The 21834-nt window shown below is 33.1% G+C and overlaps 2 protein-coding genes across 4 annotated transcripts; one reads left to right on the forward strand and one right to left on the reverse strand.

The window, feature by feature from the left end:
* Window positions 1-4168: 4168 nt before the first annotated feature.
* Window positions 4169-5295, forward strand: LOC107937326 (protein SRC1). Of its 2 annotated transcripts, none has more exons than XM_016870197.2 (2): window positions 4169-4882; window positions 5222-5295. In XM_016870197.2, the coding sequence occupies exon 1, from the start codon at window positions 4428-4430 to the stop codon at window positions 4836-4838; it is 411 nt and encodes a 136-aa protein (XP_016725686.2). In that variant the 5' UTR covers window positions 4169-4427; the 3' UTR covers window positions 4839-4882; window positions 5222-5295. The 2 variants fall into 2 exon arrangements, with proteins under 2 accessions (XP_016725686.2, XP_016725692.2); XM_016870203.2 differs by having other exon boundaries at window positions 4170-4875.
* Window positions 5296-8293: 2998 nt separating this feature from the next.
* On the reverse strand, window positions 8294-11642 carry LOC121225146 (zinc finger BED domain-containing protein RICESLEEPER 2-like). Of its 2 annotated transcripts, XM_041109185.1 has the most exons (4): window positions 11508-11642; window positions 8768-10816; window positions 8629-8687; window positions 8294-8510 (listed from the first exon to the last, which is right to left on the reverse strand). In XM_041109185.1, the coding sequence occupies exon 2, from the start codon at window positions 9762-9764 to the stop codon at window positions 8838-8840; it is 927 nt and encodes a 308-aa protein (XP_040965119.1). In that variant the 5' UTR covers window positions 9765-10816; window positions 11508-11642; the 3' UTR covers window positions 8294-8510; window positions 8629-8687; window positions 8768-8837. The 2 variants fall into 2 exon arrangements, with proteins under 2 accessions (XP_040965119.1, XP_040965120.1); XM_041109186.1 differs by lacking the exon at window positions 8629-8687 and having other exon boundaries at window positions 8300-8510.
* Between the last annotated feature and the right edge of the window lie 10192 nt (window positions 11643-21834).

The raw sequence follows: 21834 nt of genomic DNA on the forward strand, positions 1-21834 counted from the left end.
TCATTATGCTAGGGATTGAGTTAAATTTTAATATCTACAATTTGCATTGGCACCATTTGGTTTCATTTTTAGTGTTTATGCCTAGAAAACATTAGAGAAATATTAATTAATAAAATATCAAAATATATTCTAAAGATTAGATTAGAGAATATAATTATGTGAAGTACAATAAAAGATAAAACATGGACACGTCTTTCCTTTCTACTTTAAAGATGAAATAGGTTGCTTTTGTTTCTTTTTAATAATTTTTCTTTATAAAAGTATTTTTTTAAATTTAATTAACTAAATTATTTAAAATTGCCAAGGTCAAAATTTTAAAAATTTGACCCACAAATATCAACCTAAAACAGAGAGAGAATATATTAAAAAATATTATAAAATTATAACACATTTTCTTTATAAAATTATACATTTTCTTTATAAAATTATGTTATCTATATTATAATTTAATCACCAATTGAATTGATACTATGAATTAATCGGACATTAATTCACTTAAAAAATAACTAAAAGCTTATATTTATAAAATAATAAATATTAATTTATTTAAATATTTTATATTGTTTTACAGATTTTTTGAAAACATTTCATAAAAGTTGTTTTTAATAAAACAAACGTACATTTGAGATTTATAATTTAATTGTAAAGTTTACAAAAACGATAAATACAAGTTTCTTTTTGGTATATTCTAACCAAATTTTTTATTTTTTAATATTTTTATCAAACCAAAATTTTATTACCCAACTATTAGCATATGTCCAAATGAAATATTCTAACCAAGCTTTTTAGAAACGGATCAATGATTGAACCAATAAGGCCACCAGTTTGAAATTTCACTGATTCGTCCAATTCAATTAAATAAAATATTAAAAAAAATCGATTCAACTGTCTAGCTCCCATGTCAACCAGTCTAATGGCTTTCTCCGAACCAATACTTTTGCCAATTTTCGATCTAATTGATCTAACCTACTGGTCTTACCCTATTCAAGTTTTAATGACTTTTTTAATAATTTTTACAAGTTTATATCAATTTTATTACTTTTAATAATTTATATATATTTATAATTTTTATGACTTTTATAGAATTTTAATATGTGTTTATAAAATTTTAAATCTGTTTAATTAAGTTTATAATTTTTAAGTTTATATCAATTGTCATATTTTTAATATTTAATAATTTTTACATTTTTGATAATTTTTTTCCCTTTTTTATATATTTTTTTCTAAAATTTTAATCATTTTTATGAGAAAAATAATAGAATAAACCAGACGCAGCCACTTATTACCATCTAGTTGGTCCGTCAATTTATTTTAACGGTTAATATAGTCAATGACAGAAATAATTAATGGAGAGACTTAATTTATTATTTTAATTAACAACAGAGGCTTAATTAGGTGTAAATTTAATACAAAATTTTAATTGATTCTTTTTACATTTCTTAAAGACTTTTTTTTTAGACATATAAGCCATTTTATATGTATGGTATAAGTAAAAAAATTTCACCCAAAATATGAGTATATCATAATTAAATTATTTAAAATTATTGGAATATTAGATACCATTTTAATATTTTATCCTATTAGTAAAATAATATTTATTTATTTATTTACTTTCATTTTAAGGTTAATTGTAGTATTTAAACAGTTTATTTATTTATTTAAATATTAAACGGATTATTTCGTACATTCACTTATTTAAATTTAGACTTGCACAAAAAATGTAATTTTATTATAGTTAAGCTTTTAACTGAACTAATCACATGAATATGTGACTTTATAAATCATGTTTTTATAAAATAATAAATATAATTACGAATGTTTTTATTTTTTTCATAATTTAAACTCAATAAATTTTAAAAAATTAATTATTCTTCTAAGATTTAAACTTAATAGGACTTAATTTCTAATATCTATAACTTATCCAAACCACTAAAGTTCCATTTTAGTTGTTACATCAATTTTCTTTTATATATAAATACATTCTTATATTTTAATGATGAACTATAAGAGTACCTTTATTTCTTACCGTTGGACGAAATAGTATAAATACTCACCATAATTAAAAAATATTTTATTTTGTCGATTGAATTTTAATTTGATTGGTATAAATATTATTATCAATATAAAAGAATATGAGTTCGAGCGTATTAAAACGCATTTATCTTTCTATTTAAGAGTTGAGAAGGAATTATAGATAATTTTAAGCATTATATAAAAAAATATTTTTTAAATAATGTATTAAAATTTTACTTCATCTTAATTTTTTTAAATTCATGATTAACAAAATATAGCCTGATATTTTTATAAATTGCGCTGAGACGTTGACTAAACATTAACTCGATTGTCATGGACATTATTGTCAATGTAAGAGGATGACTTTTTTATATAAATAATATTTAAAAATTAATTAATTACAAAAATAAGATGGAGAATAAATTAATTACAAAAATAAAATGTTTGTTACAGTAAGGTGTCGCCTGACACATTGGTGGCACTAATGAACTTTAAAAAAATTTGACAAACTTTTTTAATTGGTGCCACCAATGTGTCAAGCATGGTGCCTGATTAAATAAAAAAAGTTGTTGTTTTAGGGATTAAATGTAGCGAGTGAAAAGATATTAAGACATTAAATACATAAAAAAACATTAATGCATTAAATCTAAGGAAAAAGCTAGTGTTTGAACCACAAATCAGCTTTTCTTATTATTTTTCAACTTTTTTGCTTTTTTTTTTCTTGCTATCAATTTTTTTTTAAAAAAAATTACTAGTGCAGCTAATATCTCAATGACACCATAATTTTTTTTAAAAATGATTTGTTAATTTTTTTTTAAAATTCATTTGTCAATGTATTAAGTGTCACCCAAAGTTATTATAGCAAACACTTTAATTTTATAATTAATTTGTTTTTCACCTCATTTTTATAATTAATTAGTTTTCTAATATTATTTTTATAATAAAACCGTAAAAGAGCATATATTTGAACACATTAAAATATATTAATTTTCTATTTAAAAATTAAGATGAAATTATAAAAAATTTTAAGCATTTTATTTAAAAATTAAAATTGCGACTAAAATGATCTGGGCAAGGGGATAGCAATTCCTCAAATATCTGTCGGCAAACAACTGTTTCTGTCCACGTGTCGTACCATCAAGGGATTAACCCTCTCAATCTTTTTCAATTGGAGATAAGTCAAGAAGTCAGGGTTCAGTGAAGTAGTTTTAAATTGGAAGGAGAAGAGGGCCCATCAGCAAGGGTAGGTTTATTTTGTTTCAGTGGGGACCACAAATATCAAGATATATAATTCGGATGATAACACGGTGACACGTGTCAGGGCACGTGAAGTGCTGTCAAAATCCGTAGCATGGAAAGCCGCGTAATGGATTGTCCCGTAATGAATGGTCGGTCTTCTTCTATTCACTTATTCCCAAATGGCAGGGTCTAGCAATACTAAATACTTCAAAACACCATATTAATTTTATAAATATATAAAATTGTTCTAAAGTCTAAAAATTATAGATTATATAATGTAACAAATTATAGGTCTATTAAGGCTAATAAACAATGTCTAGATCTATGGATTATTGGCATGGATTTAAAATTTAAAATTTTAATTTTAATTTTAATGTTTACTGTTTATGTTTATAGCGAAAGGAAAATGAAAACTCTTAATAATTATTCTAAATAAGTATTAACATAATATATATTTATGGAGTAGAATCCATTTATATTGGTGTAGAGTTAAAATTAAAAAAATTCTTTTAAAAGCATCAAAATTAATTTTTTTTTATCATTTTAAGGAAATTAAAGTGTAATTTTATCTTTATAAATTTAAAATATTTAAATAAATTTTTTTTTCATTTTATGAGGGTTGCCAAGGGCACAGCTCCCCTTAATTACACTCTTGTACTAGTGCCAAATTAAAGTAGTTTTCTGTCGTACATTTTCGTATGATTAATATTTTAATAATTCAATTGATATAATTTATATTTTATTCATATAAATTATGCATGATAAATTTAATGTAAATATAAAATTTTTAATAATTTATTTAAGGTAAAATAAATTTTAATCATTTAATAATTATTAATCTATACAATAACTTAGAATATATGATAAATATATCAAAAACTTATATGAAGATACATTTTTATTTTTCTAAAAGTAATATGCTATCTTAATTTTCAAGCTAAAACCTTACTGATGGCAACAACGCGTCCAGGACACGAAAAGGGTATTAAAGTAATTTCAATTATATACGTGGATTCCGGATCAGTCTGAGATCATATTTTTAGCTCCACTGGAAGTGACAAACTCCCCCTTCCTTAAGTTGCCTATAAATAGCTATCAAGATCTTCAAATATTTTCACTCATATTCAAAGCAATATCAAAGAAACAAAGCAAGAACAAGAAAACCAGATCGAAAAATGTCGGGAATCATGCACAAGATCGAAGAAACCCTTCACATGGGAGGGCACAAGAAGGAAGAAGAGAAGCACAAGGGAGAAGCTCATCACGAAGGCGGCCATGGCCATGGTTATGGCGCCGCTGAGCACAAGGGAGAAGTTCATCACGAAGGCGGCCATGGCTATGGTTATGGCGCCGCTGAGCACAAGGGAGAAGTTCATCACGAAGGCGGCCATGGCTATGGCGCCGCTGCGGCCGCCGGTCACGGTCACGGCGAGCAGCACAAGGAAGGGTTTATGGATAAGATCAAGGACAAGATCCACGGCGAGGGAGGTCATGAACATGGTCACGAGGGCGAAAAGAAAAAGAAGAAGGAGAAGAAGAAGCATGAAGATGGCCATGAAAGCAGCAGCAGCAGCGACAGTGATTAGATCTTCCATCATCGTCTTAGTATTCCTCTCCCTTATGGTATCGGGTAAAATTTTTTGGATTTTTTTGCTATTTTATATGCAGAAATCTTGATGGCGTTTTAATAATTGAAATAAATTTAACCTTATATTGTTGATTAAGCATGGAATTTTCTACCAAGAAAATGGTTAAAACAGCAACATTTTCTAGATCCTAGCAAGTCTAGTAACAAAGGGGAATTATGAATTAATAGTATTTTTTATGTGAAGTTATTACGAAAATTTTAATTTCTTTTATTTTAATACGTTTTAATTATAATAAAAATATTTTAGTTAGGAGCAGGTTAAATAGATATAAAAGTTTTGATCTCATTTTTTAAAATAGATGAATATATTTTTTATTGCAGGTGCATGGAATGAATGTGAAGGCTTGTCAAAATATTTGTATCATCTTTATTTTTATATGCGGAGAAAATGAAAAGAAAAAAAAAAAGTAAAAAAAGGGGTTGTCTGTGGTGTATTGTATTAATAGCGTGTGATGTATTTGACAAGCTATGAATGTACTATGATATGAGAATAAATTTTTGTCTTTATCTGTACTGTAAGAAGAGATTCACTCAAAACAATCCAACCTCGACCACTACAAATCTCAAAACCCTCTTAGAGATCATAAATATGTATGATCTTGCTTATCTAAAGCGTAAAAAGACGAGAGGTTCAATTTAATGGTTTAAGTTCGATTTTTAATTACTTTAGGGATAAATTATCCATTAAATCAATTGGCGGAAAATTATTTTGATTTTTATGTCAAATTAGCATTTCCTTCCTTTTTACAAGAGAAAGTCTTCGAATTAGGGCTTAAAGATAGGTATTCAAATTATGTTATTTTTCCATTTTAGGTATTTAAAGGTTTTTCTATTTTATTTTATTAAAGTAGATATTTAAAATTTTATTCTGCTTTACATTTAAATTTAAAGTTCAATGATATATTAACAGGTGACACAAAATAAAATAAATAAATAATTTTTATTTTTAGACATTTATTTTTTTCCCTTTCTTCTTCCTCTTCTCCCTCTCTAAAAACCCAACAGTCCCAGCCATAAAAATCATATTGACTAAAATTTCGTTTTAGTTTTGGGGCCTGCTAATGTTCATTCACCTAAAAATTCTTTCTTTCTTTGCTAATTATTTAAATCTTAAATGACCCTCAACCCTACCATTAACGACATCTAGGCTATTACGTGGATGAGATATTATTTGAGCTTATTAAATAATGTCTATAACGAATATAAACTTATTAAAAATACATATATCTATAACGAATATGGACAAATAGGTGTCCAAATTCAAATGCATTTGGACAATTTGGACACTTGTTTTTCCAAATTCATCTTTGATGTGAACAAATTTACACTTTTTTAAATATTTTGAAATTTTTAATTTATGTTCGCCACATGGCATATTAAGAGGTTGTCATGTGTCACAATTGAATTGATTATCGGAGCCATGTTAGCATAAACTAACAATGTTAGTAATACGGTGATACTAACATAGATGACAAAATGCAAATTTAGGTAGTAACTAAATAAAAAAAAATTAAATTTCAATTAAGTAATTTTATATAAAATTTAAAGACAACTACATATTAACCCGCTCAATTAGACCAAGAATTTAGGTTTAACAATGGTGTATTTCGTTATGATTTTAAGTGCGATTAATTAAGTAAGTTACCGGTCCAGTTTAATAAGTGCGACCCAAATTAAGTTTAGAGTAAGATTTTACGGATTTGGATCGACTTAAGCACAACGCTAAACTAGAATCAGGACGGAGCAAACACTTATTTTGTTATTCAATTTCGCCCCAACTTAATGTTTGTAATTGGACTCACCACTCCAACCTAATGTTAATTATTTTCATTTTCTCCACAAGAAGTTAATTATTTTGGTACATATTGTTGATTATTTCTTTATAAAAGAAATTATGTATTTTAATGCAAATTTTAATCTGTTCGTAACTTTATATTACAAATTTTTAGCTAAATCTAAATTAATTTAATCCTACCAAATTTTAAAAACATATTTAAATTTTATTATGGTGGATATTATATTTTTTAAATTTATTTTGGGATTTCTAATTTTTGTATTTTATGATTGGTATAATGATAAATTTAACTCTTTAACGTTTATATTTTTTTTGTTAATTAGGTCATTTTTTAAGTTAAATTTGGTCATTAACTATAACACCCATAATCTGATCCAATCATCAGACTCGAGTTACAGAATGCTATAGTCATAACCGGAACAGAACGCATTCAATTACATTGATTATTTCAAATAAACATAGAATACTTCATCAATACACAATTATTACTTAGATTAAACAAAAATAATTCAATCATAGGCAATTCAATTTATAATCATCAAATACATTATTCATGTCATAAACACTCAGGTATTATAGTATATAATTATATTCGAGTCTTAATCGAGCTTACGAAAGCTCATAAGTTGACCCGAGCACAAATAAGGATCAAATTGGAACATTTTCTAAAGTTAAAGGTAAATGTGAAAAACAGGGGTCACATGGCCGTGTGCTCAGGCCGTGTAACTTATTGTGACTGTGTGGGCAAAACACCAAATTTACTAAAAGTCACATGGTTGTGCAGTTGGGCCGTGTAACTAGCTGAGGCCGTGTGGATTAAACGTTACCAAATCTATTGTACTCACATGGGTGTGTGGCTAGCCCGTGTATGACACAAGCCCATGTGCCAGCCCGTGTGATGCATGAATGTGCGATTAAATATCTGATTCATGCCAGAACAAACTAATGGCTCAAATGGTGTACATTTGGCCATTCAAACATGCATAAAACCATTCTAAACACATGCTAATTCATCCATTTTGCTAACCACAAAACCATACAAGCTATCCCACATGTAATGAACACTTTGGAAAGCTTAATAGCCTATAGATTCATCAACCACTCAAACAAGGCATACCAAACATATTAACATTTCAAACTCAATCTGAATACAAGCAACATATGCCATTTAAGCTTCTACCATAACTTGACAAAAATGCCAAAGTGCACATTTTAGTACACAACTCATTTACTAATCAAGTTTAATATCATTTAAGGTTCCAAAAACACTATCACGCAAGAGAACATCTATACATTTTATGCCCATACTTAGGGGTGTGCATTCGGATAACCGACCTGTTAACCGACCCGAAATAGCTATAACCGAATTAACCGACCTTCAAAATTTTTTAACCGTTAACCGAACCGATTTTAAAAAAAAACATTAACCGAACAGAAAATTTTTCGGTTAAACCAGTCGGTTAACCGGATTAACCGAAAATCATATGATTTCTATTTTTGGTTAAAAATTAACCGATTAACAGATTTAACCGATTTAACCGATTAACCAATTAACCAATTAACCGATTTAACCGATTTTAAATCACTACATAGTTAAAAAAATTACATAAGTCTTTGAATCACTACATAATTAAAAACATTACATAATTCTTTGAATCACTACATAATTAAAAACATTACATAAGTCTTTGAATCACTAGATAATTAAAAACATTACATAAGTCTTAAAATTAACACATAATTGAAATATAAGAATTTAATATTCTCCATTTATATCAATTTCTTCTCTCCAAAAAATCTCCATTTGCATTAAACCTACAAAAAAATGTGCAAAAATTTAGCATATAATAGAAATATACGGATTTTAAAAAAATTAAATAATATAAACAAACGAATAGATTATAAGTTAACAAGAATAAGATAGTAAGCATACCCTTCAACTCACGAAAGCTCATGAATTTAGGGTAGGCTCGGTTGCATTCCAAGAAAAGTCTAAACATTGAATCAATTAAATAAGTAGGAGTGATATGGTAAAAAAAATTGAAACTATTAAAATAAAACAATAAATATACCATTTTCGATCTTATCAAGATCTTGGATTTGTTCTTCAATCTTTTTGATGTCTTCTTGTGATGATGATTTTCAAATCCAATCTTGAGTACACGCAAGAGCTTGTACACTTTTAGGTGTTAAAGAACTCCTATATTGATCAAGCACACGTCCTCTGGTGCTAAATGCAGACTCTGAAGCAACCGTAGAAACCGGTATAGCTAAAACATCTCTGGCCATTTTTGAAAGAGTGGGAAATCTAGGGCTGTTCACTTTCCACCACAATAAAATCTCAAAATCTTCAACAAATTCCTCATTAGCCTCAGCTAGATATTTATCCAACTCAGATGTTTTATCTTCACCACAAATTTCTAACTCACGCTTTTTATACAAAGCTTGCATTCGCCTTTTCATTTTTTGTTGTGGTTCACCGAGAAAAACATGTGTTGGCACACTCAATTGACTACAAGTACTATGAAGTGGAGGCTTATACTCATCAAACAATTCATACAAAGATTCCTTCAATTTTTGCATCATTTCACAAGCTTTTTCAGAACTAGACATTTCACTAAGTGCAAATTTAAGATACTTTAGTTTTTGTCTAGGATCTAAAATACAAGCAACAAACATCAGCAAATTCATCTTATCAATATCACCCCAATACTTATCATACTTCTCTTTCATCTTGATGGCCATAACACTAAAATCAACATTACTTTTTAACTGAGCATCTCGTAAAAGAATATCAATTTCAGAAAGCTCATCAAAAAAATTATTGGACGTGACATATGAAGTGCCAGATATACGCAAAGTGACTTCATAAAAGTGTTCCAAGAAATCCCTCAAGTTTCTAACATTATCCCAATCATCCACACTAGGCCAACCCTCTCCCCTTTCAAGTTCAGCCCTAAAGTTTGTATCTTGCTCCTCAAATCTCTCAAAAGCTCTCTCAAAGTTCTGAGCAGTGTCTAACATTAAGTAGGTCAAGTTCCACCTAGTACAAACATCAAGACACAACATCTTCTTGCACTCTATCTTTTCCACCACAACACACTCCTTAAACTTTTGTATTCTAGCTGGAGATTGTCTCACATATCTAACAGCCCCCTAACACGTTCAACAGATTTATTCATTTCCTTTAAGCCTTGAACAACAATCAAATTCACAATGTGTGCCATGCATCTCATATGAAGATATTTACCATTTTGAACTAAACCCCCTCGAGGGTTAAATTTATTTCTCAAATAACCAATAGCAACATGATTTGAACTTGCATTATCAACAGTAACAATAAACAACTTATCAATCCCCCAATTCAACAAGCATTTCTCAATCACCATCCCAATGGACTCACCCTTATGACTAGAAATTGGACAAAAGTTTAAAATCTTTTTATTCAATTTCCAATCATTATCAATAAAGTGAGTTGTGATGCACAAATAATTAACTCTTTGCAATGAAGTCCATGTGTCAGTAGTTAAACAAACTCTAGAACAAGAACTTCTCAAAAGTTGTTTTATCTTGATCTTTTCATCTAAATACAATTGATAAACATCCCTAGTCATAGTAGTTCGTGAAGGAATATGAAACCTAGGACATGCCACAAACGTAAATTTCTTAAAACTTTCACTTTCAACAAACTTGAAAGGTAATTCATCAATCACAATCATTTGTGCTAGTCCTTTCCTACATGTTTCTTGGTCAAATCTCCAAGTTGAAAGATTCCCTTCCCCCCTTCAACACCCTTTCTAGGTAAAACTAGTTGTCCTTGAGAATTGTCAACAACATTACTAGGATTTTTCTTACATGAACCAATATGATATTTCAATGACCCTGTACCATTTTTTTTCATATCACAACAAAATTCCTTCTGACAATAATTACATTTAGCCTTACTTGCACCCTCACTATTAATAATCTTAGTGAAGTGAGACCAAACTTCTGACCTTTGAGTGGCTTTTCTTTTCCCGGTAGTCCCCTTTGTTTGGCTTGAAGCTCCAACTCCCGAATTTTCAGAATCTATCGAAGTAGGAGGTGTAACACTACCTTCAATAGATGTTGGTTTGATTGACCTTATGCAAGAAAAAAAATATAATAAATTAAAATTCATTTATAATATTAAACATGTTAGTGAAGTACGCAACATCTTTTTTTTATATTGTGAAATTGTTATTGATGTAAACAAGCAATTAAACACAAAAGTATGTTTTAGAAACACATAGCCAATTAGCCATAATAATTACTGCTTTCATAAACTAGAAAGCCATAAATTCATAAAGTGGAATTACTGCTTTCATAAACTAGAAAGCCATAAATTCATAAAATGGAATTACTGCTTTCATAAATTCATAAATTCATAAAGCCATAATAATTAAAGTAAAATAAAAGATATTTGTAATTAAACACATGGTTGATTATGCATTAATCAATTAGTAAAAGAAAAAAAAACCTAAGTGTCACAGTAATTCAAGTTAAACTATTGGTTGCATAAAATAAAAAGACGACGATATTTTATAATTTGAGTGCTAGCAAAATAGAGACAGAAGGATTAATGGCAATTACGATGGGTTGGAACTTGGAAGAGGGTCAAAAAATAAATGAATACATAAATATGAAACAAAATCAGAAAGGATAACGCAAACAAAAAGTAGAATTAAAAATTCATATTTAAAAATAACAAGGAACATGAACGGAAGAGAAAACTTAAGCCTTCTCTCTCTCACGAAAATATAGCATAAAACAACAACAAACTAACTCACAGACCTTATCAATAAATTTCAAAGACAGCAGGGAGCAGATGAGCAGTAGGCGGAGAGCAAGGCAGCAGCAGCAGGCTATTAGCTGTTCTGTTTTAGTTTTAGGGTTTTAGACTTTTAGTAATTTTTATTTTTCAGTTGTTTGTTTTATTGGGTTAGTAATTAGTAAATGGTAATCGGGTTTGGGTAGACTTTAGTTTATTGGGTTGGTAGATGTTAATTGGGTTTGGGTAGACTTTAGTTTGTTGTGTTGGTAAATGGTAATTGGGTTGGGTAATTGGGTTTATTAATTTTTTTGGTTTAACCGAAAAAAATCGATTCACCGACCGGTTTCGAACCGATTTAACCGTTAACCGAAAAAATTAAAAAAAATTAACCGACCCCCGACCGAATTTTTTCGGTTAACCGACTGATTAACCGAACTCGGTCGGTTAACCGAAAAAAATCAGGTTAACCGACTTATGCACAACCCTACCCATACTCAAGCATCACGTTGCCAACCTTTACACTTATGTACATGCCATATAACCATTCAAAATACCAATCACATTCAAGAACCAAGTACCAACATTCAAGATTGACCAAAACAAATCACCTATATACATGCCACAGAACCAAACTTCAAATTATTAACAAATTACTGAATCAACAGCATGATAGTGTGTGCTTCTGGACGACCTGCCAAACATGTTTCGCAAGTTGGAAATCTACAGGGAAAGGGAAAACAAACAAGGTAAGTGTAGAAGCCCAAATTTTCCCGGCCCGCTAGGAAACCAAACCAAATAAAAAAAATTACAGCCTATTTACAAAAAAAGTAGCAGATCCAAAATGACCCAATAATAAAAAACCCTAATAGCCCAAAATGGCGCAAACCTAAACTATTTTCAGCAAAAAAAAAAAGAAAAGAAAAGAAACCTTAGCCGCCGCTCCTCCTAGCCTCTGCCACCACCCACTCTTCTGCAGCCACCTCTGCCTCCTCTGACCAGCGCCGCACCTACCCTCTGCCACCACCGACTCTACCACCTGCTCCACCTGCAAATGAAGAAGAACACACAAAGAAATAATATGAAATAACATGTAATATTGGCTATAAAAAGCCAAGGAGAACAGATTTGTAATGGGGTTTTTTTCTTCTCTTTTGGGGGAGAGATACGAAAGCAAATAAAAATAAAAAAAATTCAGAAGGAAACAAAAAAGAGCAAAGAAAAAGCGAAGGTTATTTTTAATTTCTATTTTTTACATTTATTTATTCATTTTTTTACTTTTGTTTCTTAGAATATGCATCAATAAATATATGCATATAAATATAAAAAATATATAAAAAAGGAAAAAAAACATACCTTTCAAATTTTCCGGCCGCCGTATATGGCGGTCGGCGCGGTGGCGGCCGGTCGGAATTCCGCCAGAGATCAGAGAGTGAGAGAGAGCAAAGAAAGCTCTCACAAAAATTTTTTTAAAAGAATGGACAGAATGTTTTATCACAAAAAAATTAGCTTTTATAGAGGTTCAAAACGACGCCGTTTTGAGCCCCAAGCCCAGGCACCAAAACGACGCCGTTTCATGCTCAACCCACGCATGCGACCCGATCCGCCTGGAGGATCCGCGTGTTTTCAACCAATGGTATATTTTTGCGCGTAGTCCTTCCACCTTTGCGACGCGTTGCAATTCGACGCTTTTTCTTTCTTTTCCTTTATTTTAATTTAGCTGCATAATTTTACTTTTGTTTCATTTTAGTCCCGCTCAAAGTGATGCATTTTGGAGGGCGGGATATTTACTGTTTTGGTCCCCCTTTTTTCGCACGTGTCACAATTTAATCCTTTTCTATTGTTATTTTATTATTATTAAACTAATTAGGCTATTATCATTATTATTATTATTATTATTTACTTATTTATACTTTTTAAACTCCAAATTTTGTTATCTATATACACATGCATATATTTTTATAATAAACGTACTTTTTATAATATATATACGTACATATTTTTAGATTTTGTAAATATATATATACACATATTTATATATATATATTTATATTACTTTATTTTCATAATTTTTATATACATTTATATACATATTTTTATATTTTTCATATTTCATAATTTTTATATACCTACATATATATACATATTTTACTTCTTATACATACTTGTATATATTCTTTATATTTTAAAATATTATATATATTTTATAATTTACATATACATACATATTTTTAATTTATATCTATATACATGGGCATTTTACTTAAAAAAGCCCATTTTTTTCAATAATTACGAAAATGGGCCAACTATTTAATTATTTACCGGATTGGTCCATTTTTCCCAAAATCGTTACCACGTCAGCACGATGTCAGGGTACGCGTCAGCACATCGCTCTGACGTGGCAGCGATGTCGGCCCGCACGTGAACAGTGCCCAACGGTCAAAAATTTGACCGTTGCCCCCCCAACGGTAAAAAAAAACTATAAATACCCCCACCCCTTTTTATTTTTCACAAACAAATCCTCTCTCATATTTCATCTCAATTTTCTCTAAATTTCCTTCCAAAATTCTCATAAATCCATAATTAATTTCAATTTCCTCTCAATTTCATTCCAAAAATCTCTCAAACCCATATTTAATTTCAATTTGCTCTCAATTTCCTTTTTTAAAATAGTTTTAAATTTTTTTTTATTTTTATAAATCGTAAAAATTTCTACGATTTCATCAATGGCCGGATCATTGACTCGTCTTGATAGGCAACACATATCGGTGGAACAAATGGAAATGGTAAGTGTTAAATTTAATTTTTAAATATTATTTAAGAATTTTTTATTTATGCTTTTTTTAGATAATTATTAATTTATTATTTGTTATAAAAGCCTGTAGATCGGGTGTTGGAAAGCAATATCCGGAACATGCATGATCCTCCATCATCGTTGGTAGAGAACTACCTGCGGGAAGCGAGTTTTTGGCACGTGGCGACAGTAGGCCGGGGATGCAAGTTGTACCCGAAACTAATCAGTACGTTGATCGAGAGGTGGAGACCCGAGACGCACACATTCCATCTTCCATGTGGAGAGTGCACTATCACTCTAGAAGATATGAGTCTGCAATTGGGATTACCGGTCGACGGGAAGCTAGTCACCGGGACTGCTCAATCTAGCAATTGGGAAGCGATGTGCTACAAGCTTTTGGGCGCTATTCCGGATAAAATGGAGGGAGGTAAGATCGAGATGGCTGGTTATGTGACACATTCCCTGATCCGGCTGAAGATTCAATCGAAATTGAAAGAATCTGATATGCTCGGGCATACATTCTTCAAATAATTAGAGGTTATCTGATGCCTGACACGTCACGGAGCCGCGTACATCTAAGATGGCTCCTGAAACTCGTAGATTTTACAGAAGCTGGTGAATTTAGTTTAGGGTCTGCCGTCTTGGCAACGTTGTATTGGGAGATGTGCGGGGCGACGCGACTAAGGAAAGCAAAAATCAGAGTTTGCCTGTCACTACTACTGTCATGGGCACGGTTTTGCTTTCCATTTCTACGTCCTCGAGTGGACTACCCATATACATTCCCACTCATAACAAGGTAAATTTTATATTAGATTTTACAATTATTATGTAGATTTTTAAAAATAAAAGTATGCTAAAATTTTATTTAATTAGGTGGAACCATCCGGCAAGTTATGCTCGATTACCTACCGAACTTGAAGATATACGACTTTTATTGGACCAACGGTCGAAAGCACAAGTAAGTATTATTGCAAATAGATATTTTGTATTTTGTATTTAGTATTATGTATATAACTAATATTTCTATCATGTTCATATCGTTTCAATGGACACCATATGAGGATCCGGCAATTCGGGCAGTAATACCGGAAGAGTTTTTACAAAATCTGAACGCTTGGCACGTCAAAGTCGTGCTGATCAACTTCGCAACCATGGAGCCGCACCAGACAGACAGAGTGCTACGACAGTTTGGATATAGACAACCGATTCCCGTGGACCTTGAGGAGTTTGACGATCACCACAAAATCGACCTTCGGCTATTAGGTACGGATTGGCCTAAATACTGGTCTGGGTACATAGATATGTGGGAAAATGGGCATGAATATTAACCTACTCGGGAACCAATCATCGTTCCGGAGTTAGCGTGTGTTCCAGAATACATGCCAAAGGTCGACCCTTTGGTTTGCGACATAATTCTCTATCCGGTAACAGCTTAAAAGGAGCAAAAGATACTGACGGCCACCTACGTTCATCTGGGACCGGTGGGAAAACATGTCTCCAGGCATTGTACATGTTTTCTAATTTGTATACTTCGTCCACATAACTCATCGAATCTAGACGGAGATTCTGACAAGCTGCAATAACATGAGCGCATGGATAACGAAGTGCATCAAACCTCCCACAGTCACAAGTCCTATTTCGCAAGTGTACACGATATTGCCCGCCTACAACACATTGGTGCGGTCTGTCAAAATCTGTCACGTGAAACCATAAATTGTCTCGATCGTGACACACTGTGTACATGGTGTTTGCCATCTCCTTGGCCTTGTTAATTTCTCGAACTACCTTACTGTACCATACATGGCCTCCTTGCATCTGGCCTGCATAACTTGCTGCTCGCTTTGGAAATAGCGCCGCCAAACAAAAATATGTCTCTCGCACAACCGATGTTATCGGTAGATGGCGCGTTCCTTTGAGAATATAATTTATGCATTCAGCCAGGTTTGATGTCATATGGCCATATCGTAGGCTGTTGTCGTATGCTTGTACCCACTGTTCGAAACGTATGTTACAAAGGTAGTCCGCCCCTTTTGCGTTAATTGAACGTAAAATGGCCAACATCTCGTGAAAACGATCTTTATTTATTTCATACCCTGCCAATATAAGATCATAGCGAATAACTTACACCACTTCTACCAATAAAACTAATTCAGATTGACAAACGAAATAACACATATATAGATTAAATACCCATGTTGGTCACTTGTCGTCGTTCGCTCTTAGACGGATATTGCGTGTAGTAGTTCGAAGCAATGTGTCTTAGGCAATATCTATGGTGTATGCGTTGCCATAAGCTTCCCTCTTGATCAAATGCAGCTAGTATACCGGCGCTCCGATCTAAAATAACACAGATATCAGGTTGAGGGAACACATGCCTCCTTAACCTAAAGAGAAAGAAATCCCAGTCATCAGACGACTCCCTCGGTGTTATTGCAAATGCAATTGGAAAAATTCTCCTACCGCCATCCTGTGCCACTACAAGCAATAGTCGATGAGTATACCTACCGAACATAAAGGTACCGTCAATTTGTACCAATGGCTTGCAGTACGAAAATACGTTTCGGCATTGCTTAAAGGTCCAAAAAAGGCGTTTGAACACTTTACATCCACGTAGCAATCGGCCGTTGTAGTACGCATATTCCGTTTCAAGGTCTGTGATGGCACTTGGGACGTATCTCTCTAGCACCTGACGACACTGCCATATTTCATTATATGAGGCGTCCCACCCACTATGCATCTTCTCCAACGCCTTTTCCGTAGCTATCCAAGCCTTGCGGTAAGAGAGAGTGTACCTCATTTGGCTACGGATACTGGCAATTAACACCGGCACTGAAGTCCTGGGATCTGCTCTTACCGTGGGCAGTATCAAGCTAGCTAACATAGCTGAATCCATCTTGGGATGATCTTGTGAAACACCTATTAATGGAGTACATTAAATAATGTAACATTACATAATAAAAGTATTATTCATATACCGTCAATACTGTACCTGCAGCACATGTATGTGGACCTTTGTACTTTTTTATCTCCCACAACCCTGTCCTTTTCCTTAACAAGGCGTAGATTTTCCATGAATATGTGCCGTCTTACACCGCACACTTCGCCTCAAACTTATCAAATTTGGATTTAACGACGTGGTAGTTAACGCTGTTTTTGATGTTATGTTGTTTCAAAGCACCAATAAACCTATCCTTGTTGGTAAACTGATTACCAACTTCAAATTCACCAGAATCTACCCCTGAACTTGTACGATCATGCAACCGGTGTGGTAGATCTGGAAACTCTAACGCATCATCTGCAGAGAGATCGACATTATGCATGTGGGTCAGAGGTGAGTATGCACTGAATCGTGGATTTTTTTCTTCGTCTGAACTCCTTTCAACATCTTCAGGTTCTGTTGGAATAGGCTCCGGTTCAGAAAATAAGCCAACTTCTGCATCATCCGGCCCGGGCTCTCGAGGTGGATTCACATCGGAGTCACCTTCTAACCCACAATCATCTGCAGCGTACGAGGTCCCCTCACTGGTTGACGTCGTAGGGAGTATGTCATCCCTTATTCGGGGTATTTGATAACGTCCCCAATTGGGTGTAGATTGCCACCCACTAGACCTTGATACCGTTCCCAGAACGTATTTCCAGCATCAGACATTGAGCCACCAACGTACATGTCCCATCCACCGACAGAGTGTCTTGCGGGGGATGTGCATTCGACACCGCTACCAAACATGGGTTGTTCCATATTTTGTAACCCGCTAACCGTGTGTCGGCTAGGGGTTGTGTATACATCTCGAACACTGGTCACAAGTACATCAGTTGGCGATGTAAATTGTACATATAACTCAATATAAGCTGCTCCACTAGCAAGATGAGTCTGCACCATTGCCTCCAAGCTACGAGCACCTTTTATGTCGAACGAGTCATATGTCACCGGATCAACAGAAGAACAAAATTGATACGTGATAGACAGAACTTTCATTGGCGTCGTTCCAAAAATTTTACGCCTAATTCTTTTACGAAGTTCTGTCAAATCTATGTTCTGGTTAAAAATCAGTCGCACCGTATTTTCCGACAAAAAAACACCATTCTCAGTGTGGCAAAACCTCACCATCGTAGTAAATAACAGCACTAATACGTTCACTCATATTTGAAACTCTAGCCTTCTTAGCCTCTCTTAATTGTTTCTGCTCTGACTTATGTATTCTAAGAACATTTTCTGCCTAATTTATAACCTGAGCCCAAACATGCTACTGTAGCAAAAGCGCGTCCTCGAGGGCGCAAATTTCACAAATTCTTTTCAAATAGCATCCTGCTAGAAGCGATTTTATACTATTTGCTCGGAAAGGTAAAAAAAAATTATTTCATCCATGACCTACTGTAGCAATTCCGCGTCCACAAGGGCACGATTTTACAAATTCTTCTCAAATAGCATCTTGCTAGAAGCGAATTTATACTATTTTCTCAGAAAGGTCAAAAAAAATTATTTCATCCATGACCTACTGTAGCAAGAGCGCGTCCACGAGGGCGCGATTTCAAAATTTCTTCTCAAATAGCATCCTGCTATATGCGATTTTATACTATTTGCTCAGAAAGGTCAAAAAAATTATTTCTTCCCAGACCTAAAACCCTAAAAGGCCTGAACCCTAAGCCCTAAAAGCTGAAAAAACCTAACGTAAAAAAACGTCAAAATCGCGTCCCCCGGAACGCGCTACGTGGCGGCCGACATCGCTGCCACGTCAGCTTGATGTGCTGAGTCAGCACATTGCGCTGACGTGGCAGTGATGTTCTGACGCGTACCCTGACATCACGCTGACGTGGCAGCGATTTCGGGAAAAATGGACCAATTCGGTAAATAATTAAATAGTTGACCCATTTCCGTAATTATTGAAAAAAATGGGCTTTTTAAGTAAAATGCCCCTATATACATATATATCTCTTTACATTTTTAATTGTATTCATTTTTTTATGTTATTGTTATTTACATGTTTATTATTATTTTGAAAGAATGTTTTAATTCTATTCTTTTATTTATTTGCAATTATATGATCGATTTGTCTCTTATATTTATTTATTTCATTTTTGATGATTTGTTCATATTATTCATACTTACATTATCGAATTCATTATTGTTTTGTTACGAGTATTAACACAGTGTTTTATTTCTACTATTTCGCGTAAGATTAATTTTATTCAATGCATAAATTATGATTTTTGAATAAGCAAAATCTCGTGTTTAGATTGGAGAAGGTCGTACCCTAACTTACTAGGTTTCGATTTTCATAATAAATCTAAATACACGAATCTTTTCAAACTCAAGTTTTAAACGATCTCGGGAATTAAGAAGAGATCGTGTCCTAACTTACTGGGTATGATCTCTTTTTTCTTTAAGTTTTTAAACGATCTCGGGAATTAAGAAAAGATCGTGTCCTAACTTACTGGGCATGATTCCTTTTCTAAATCCGAGATAATTAAATATCTTTTTAAATAAGTAAATTTTTGGCATCCATTCGCGCATCGGGAATTCAAGACATTGTGTCCTAACTTACTGGATATAATCCACTTCCTCGAATAACGTAAAATATGCCCTTTTCCCAAAAAATTTCAATATTTCAATAGAGGATTGTATTTTAAATCTTTTCAAAGTTTTCAATTTTTGACACTAAGACATTAAGTAATCAACTAGGTACCAATTTTGGGCGTATCGAGGATGCTAATCCTTCCTCGTGCGTAACCGACTCCCGAGCCCCTTTTTTTGAATTTCGTGGACCAAAATCATTGTTTTAATAAAATTAAATCGTTTATTAAAAGAAACCACTTTTCGAGGGGAACCGATCATACCTCATCAAAAAGGATTGGTGGCGACTCCCATTTTTGTTTTCATTTTTCAAAACCCAAGTCGACCCCGTTTTCGTAAAAAAATGGTGTCAACAGCTTGGCGACTCTACTGGGGAATTTCAAGAGAGTCAAGCCGTAAATTAATTAATTTGTCTTTTTGTTGAAAGTTGAGATTTTGGTTTTAACATATGATCCTCTCGTTGCATTTCCTTCGTTTTGAGTTATACTTTTCATTATAACCTGTATTTATATCTCCGCACATTGCATTGCATTGCATGATCGTTCGGTCATACCCTTCTAAGTGGGAGTGAGAAACTACGCCTTCGTGAGGTTTTCACCTCCGCATGGGATAGTGAATCGCTTCCGGGATACATCCGTACCTATGTCTTCGTGAGATTTTCATCTCCGCATGGCCGTAGGGAAATGTATTCCCCTGAACTGAACTTAGTTCGTATGAGCCTATAATGGGTGAGGATCGAGGAGTCTGCTGGTTCAGGTACCCTTACTTTAGAACCGAACCGCATAGAATGAGCCTTAGGAGACTACCCTAGGTAGAATCACATTGGTTTGAATTTTTGATATGTTTTTGCATATTGCACTACATAACCGCTTGATTATACCATTTTAAGTGGGAGTGAGAAACTAGTCCTTCGTGAGGTTTTCACCTCCGTGCAGGATAGTGGATCACTTTCGGGATACATCCGTACCTATGTTTTCGTAAGATTTTCGTCTTTGTACAGCCATAGGGAAATGTATTCCCCAAACTTGGTCCATATGAACCTATAATGGGTGAGGATCGAGGAATCTGCCGGTTCAGGTACCATTTACTTTAGAGCTGAACTGCATGTAGTGAGACCTAAGAGCCTACACTAGGTAGAACCACTCTGAACCATTAGTGGTCACCCAAATAGGTGTTCTATTCTTTCTTGCTTACTTTTTCTTTGTACTAACCCGTGTTGTTTTGTTTTGTTTATGATTGCTTTGCATTTTCATCATAGAAAAAGAGGTGTTGATTCAAATTTGATTGCTAAATAGAAAAGCTTGTCATGGAAAATGAATTTCTTGATAAAGTAGAATATAATGCGACTGCCCAAATATGGACTGATTAAACACAATGAGAGAAGGCTAGAAGTTCATGGAGGAATATACGAGTATTATTCGCTGTCTCAAGATTCAAACCGACAAAGATTATTCAAGATTCGTCAACATCCCGACCTTTTAAAAAGAAGCTAATGAGCATCACGAGGATGAGTGAGCAATGAGCTGTGGCCTAGATCAAGAAAGAGATGGTAGAGGCATCTATTGAAAGATTCGCGCGATTAATTTTAACATCCGGATGAAGAAAAGGATCGTTGTCTTCGCTTGGAATATGAGGGCAAAGCCGCATATGTAATCCATTTTATGTAAGGAAATTTGTTTTCTAGAAAAGTTGTTCTAATGGAATTGAATTCAGAATCAATGCCTCTCTTTCTTTTTGCATTCATTCCATGCATTTGCATTACATTGCATCATATGCATTAGATTTTCACAAAATGACCTTCATTACGTAAAATTATTTTAGTTAACCTGGGAACCAAAAAAATCTATCGACTAAGCATCGTTACTGTACCTGAACAAAAAGACATGGGCCAAAGATTGGAAAAACTTGAACAACTCCAAAGGGGAAGGCAAGACCAACTACAACTGCAAATACAAGAGCGGTTAGCTAAAGTCCAACAAGATAG

Source organism: Gossypium hirsutum, chromosome D13 (assembly GCF_007990345.1).
Source record: "Gossypium hirsutum isolate 1008001.06 chromosome D13, Gossypium_hirsutum_v2.1, whole genome shotgun sequence".
In the NCBI taxonomy this organism is placed as follows: Eukaryota; Viridiplantae; Streptophyta; class Magnoliopsida; order Malvales; family Malvaceae; genus Gossypium; species Gossypium hirsutum.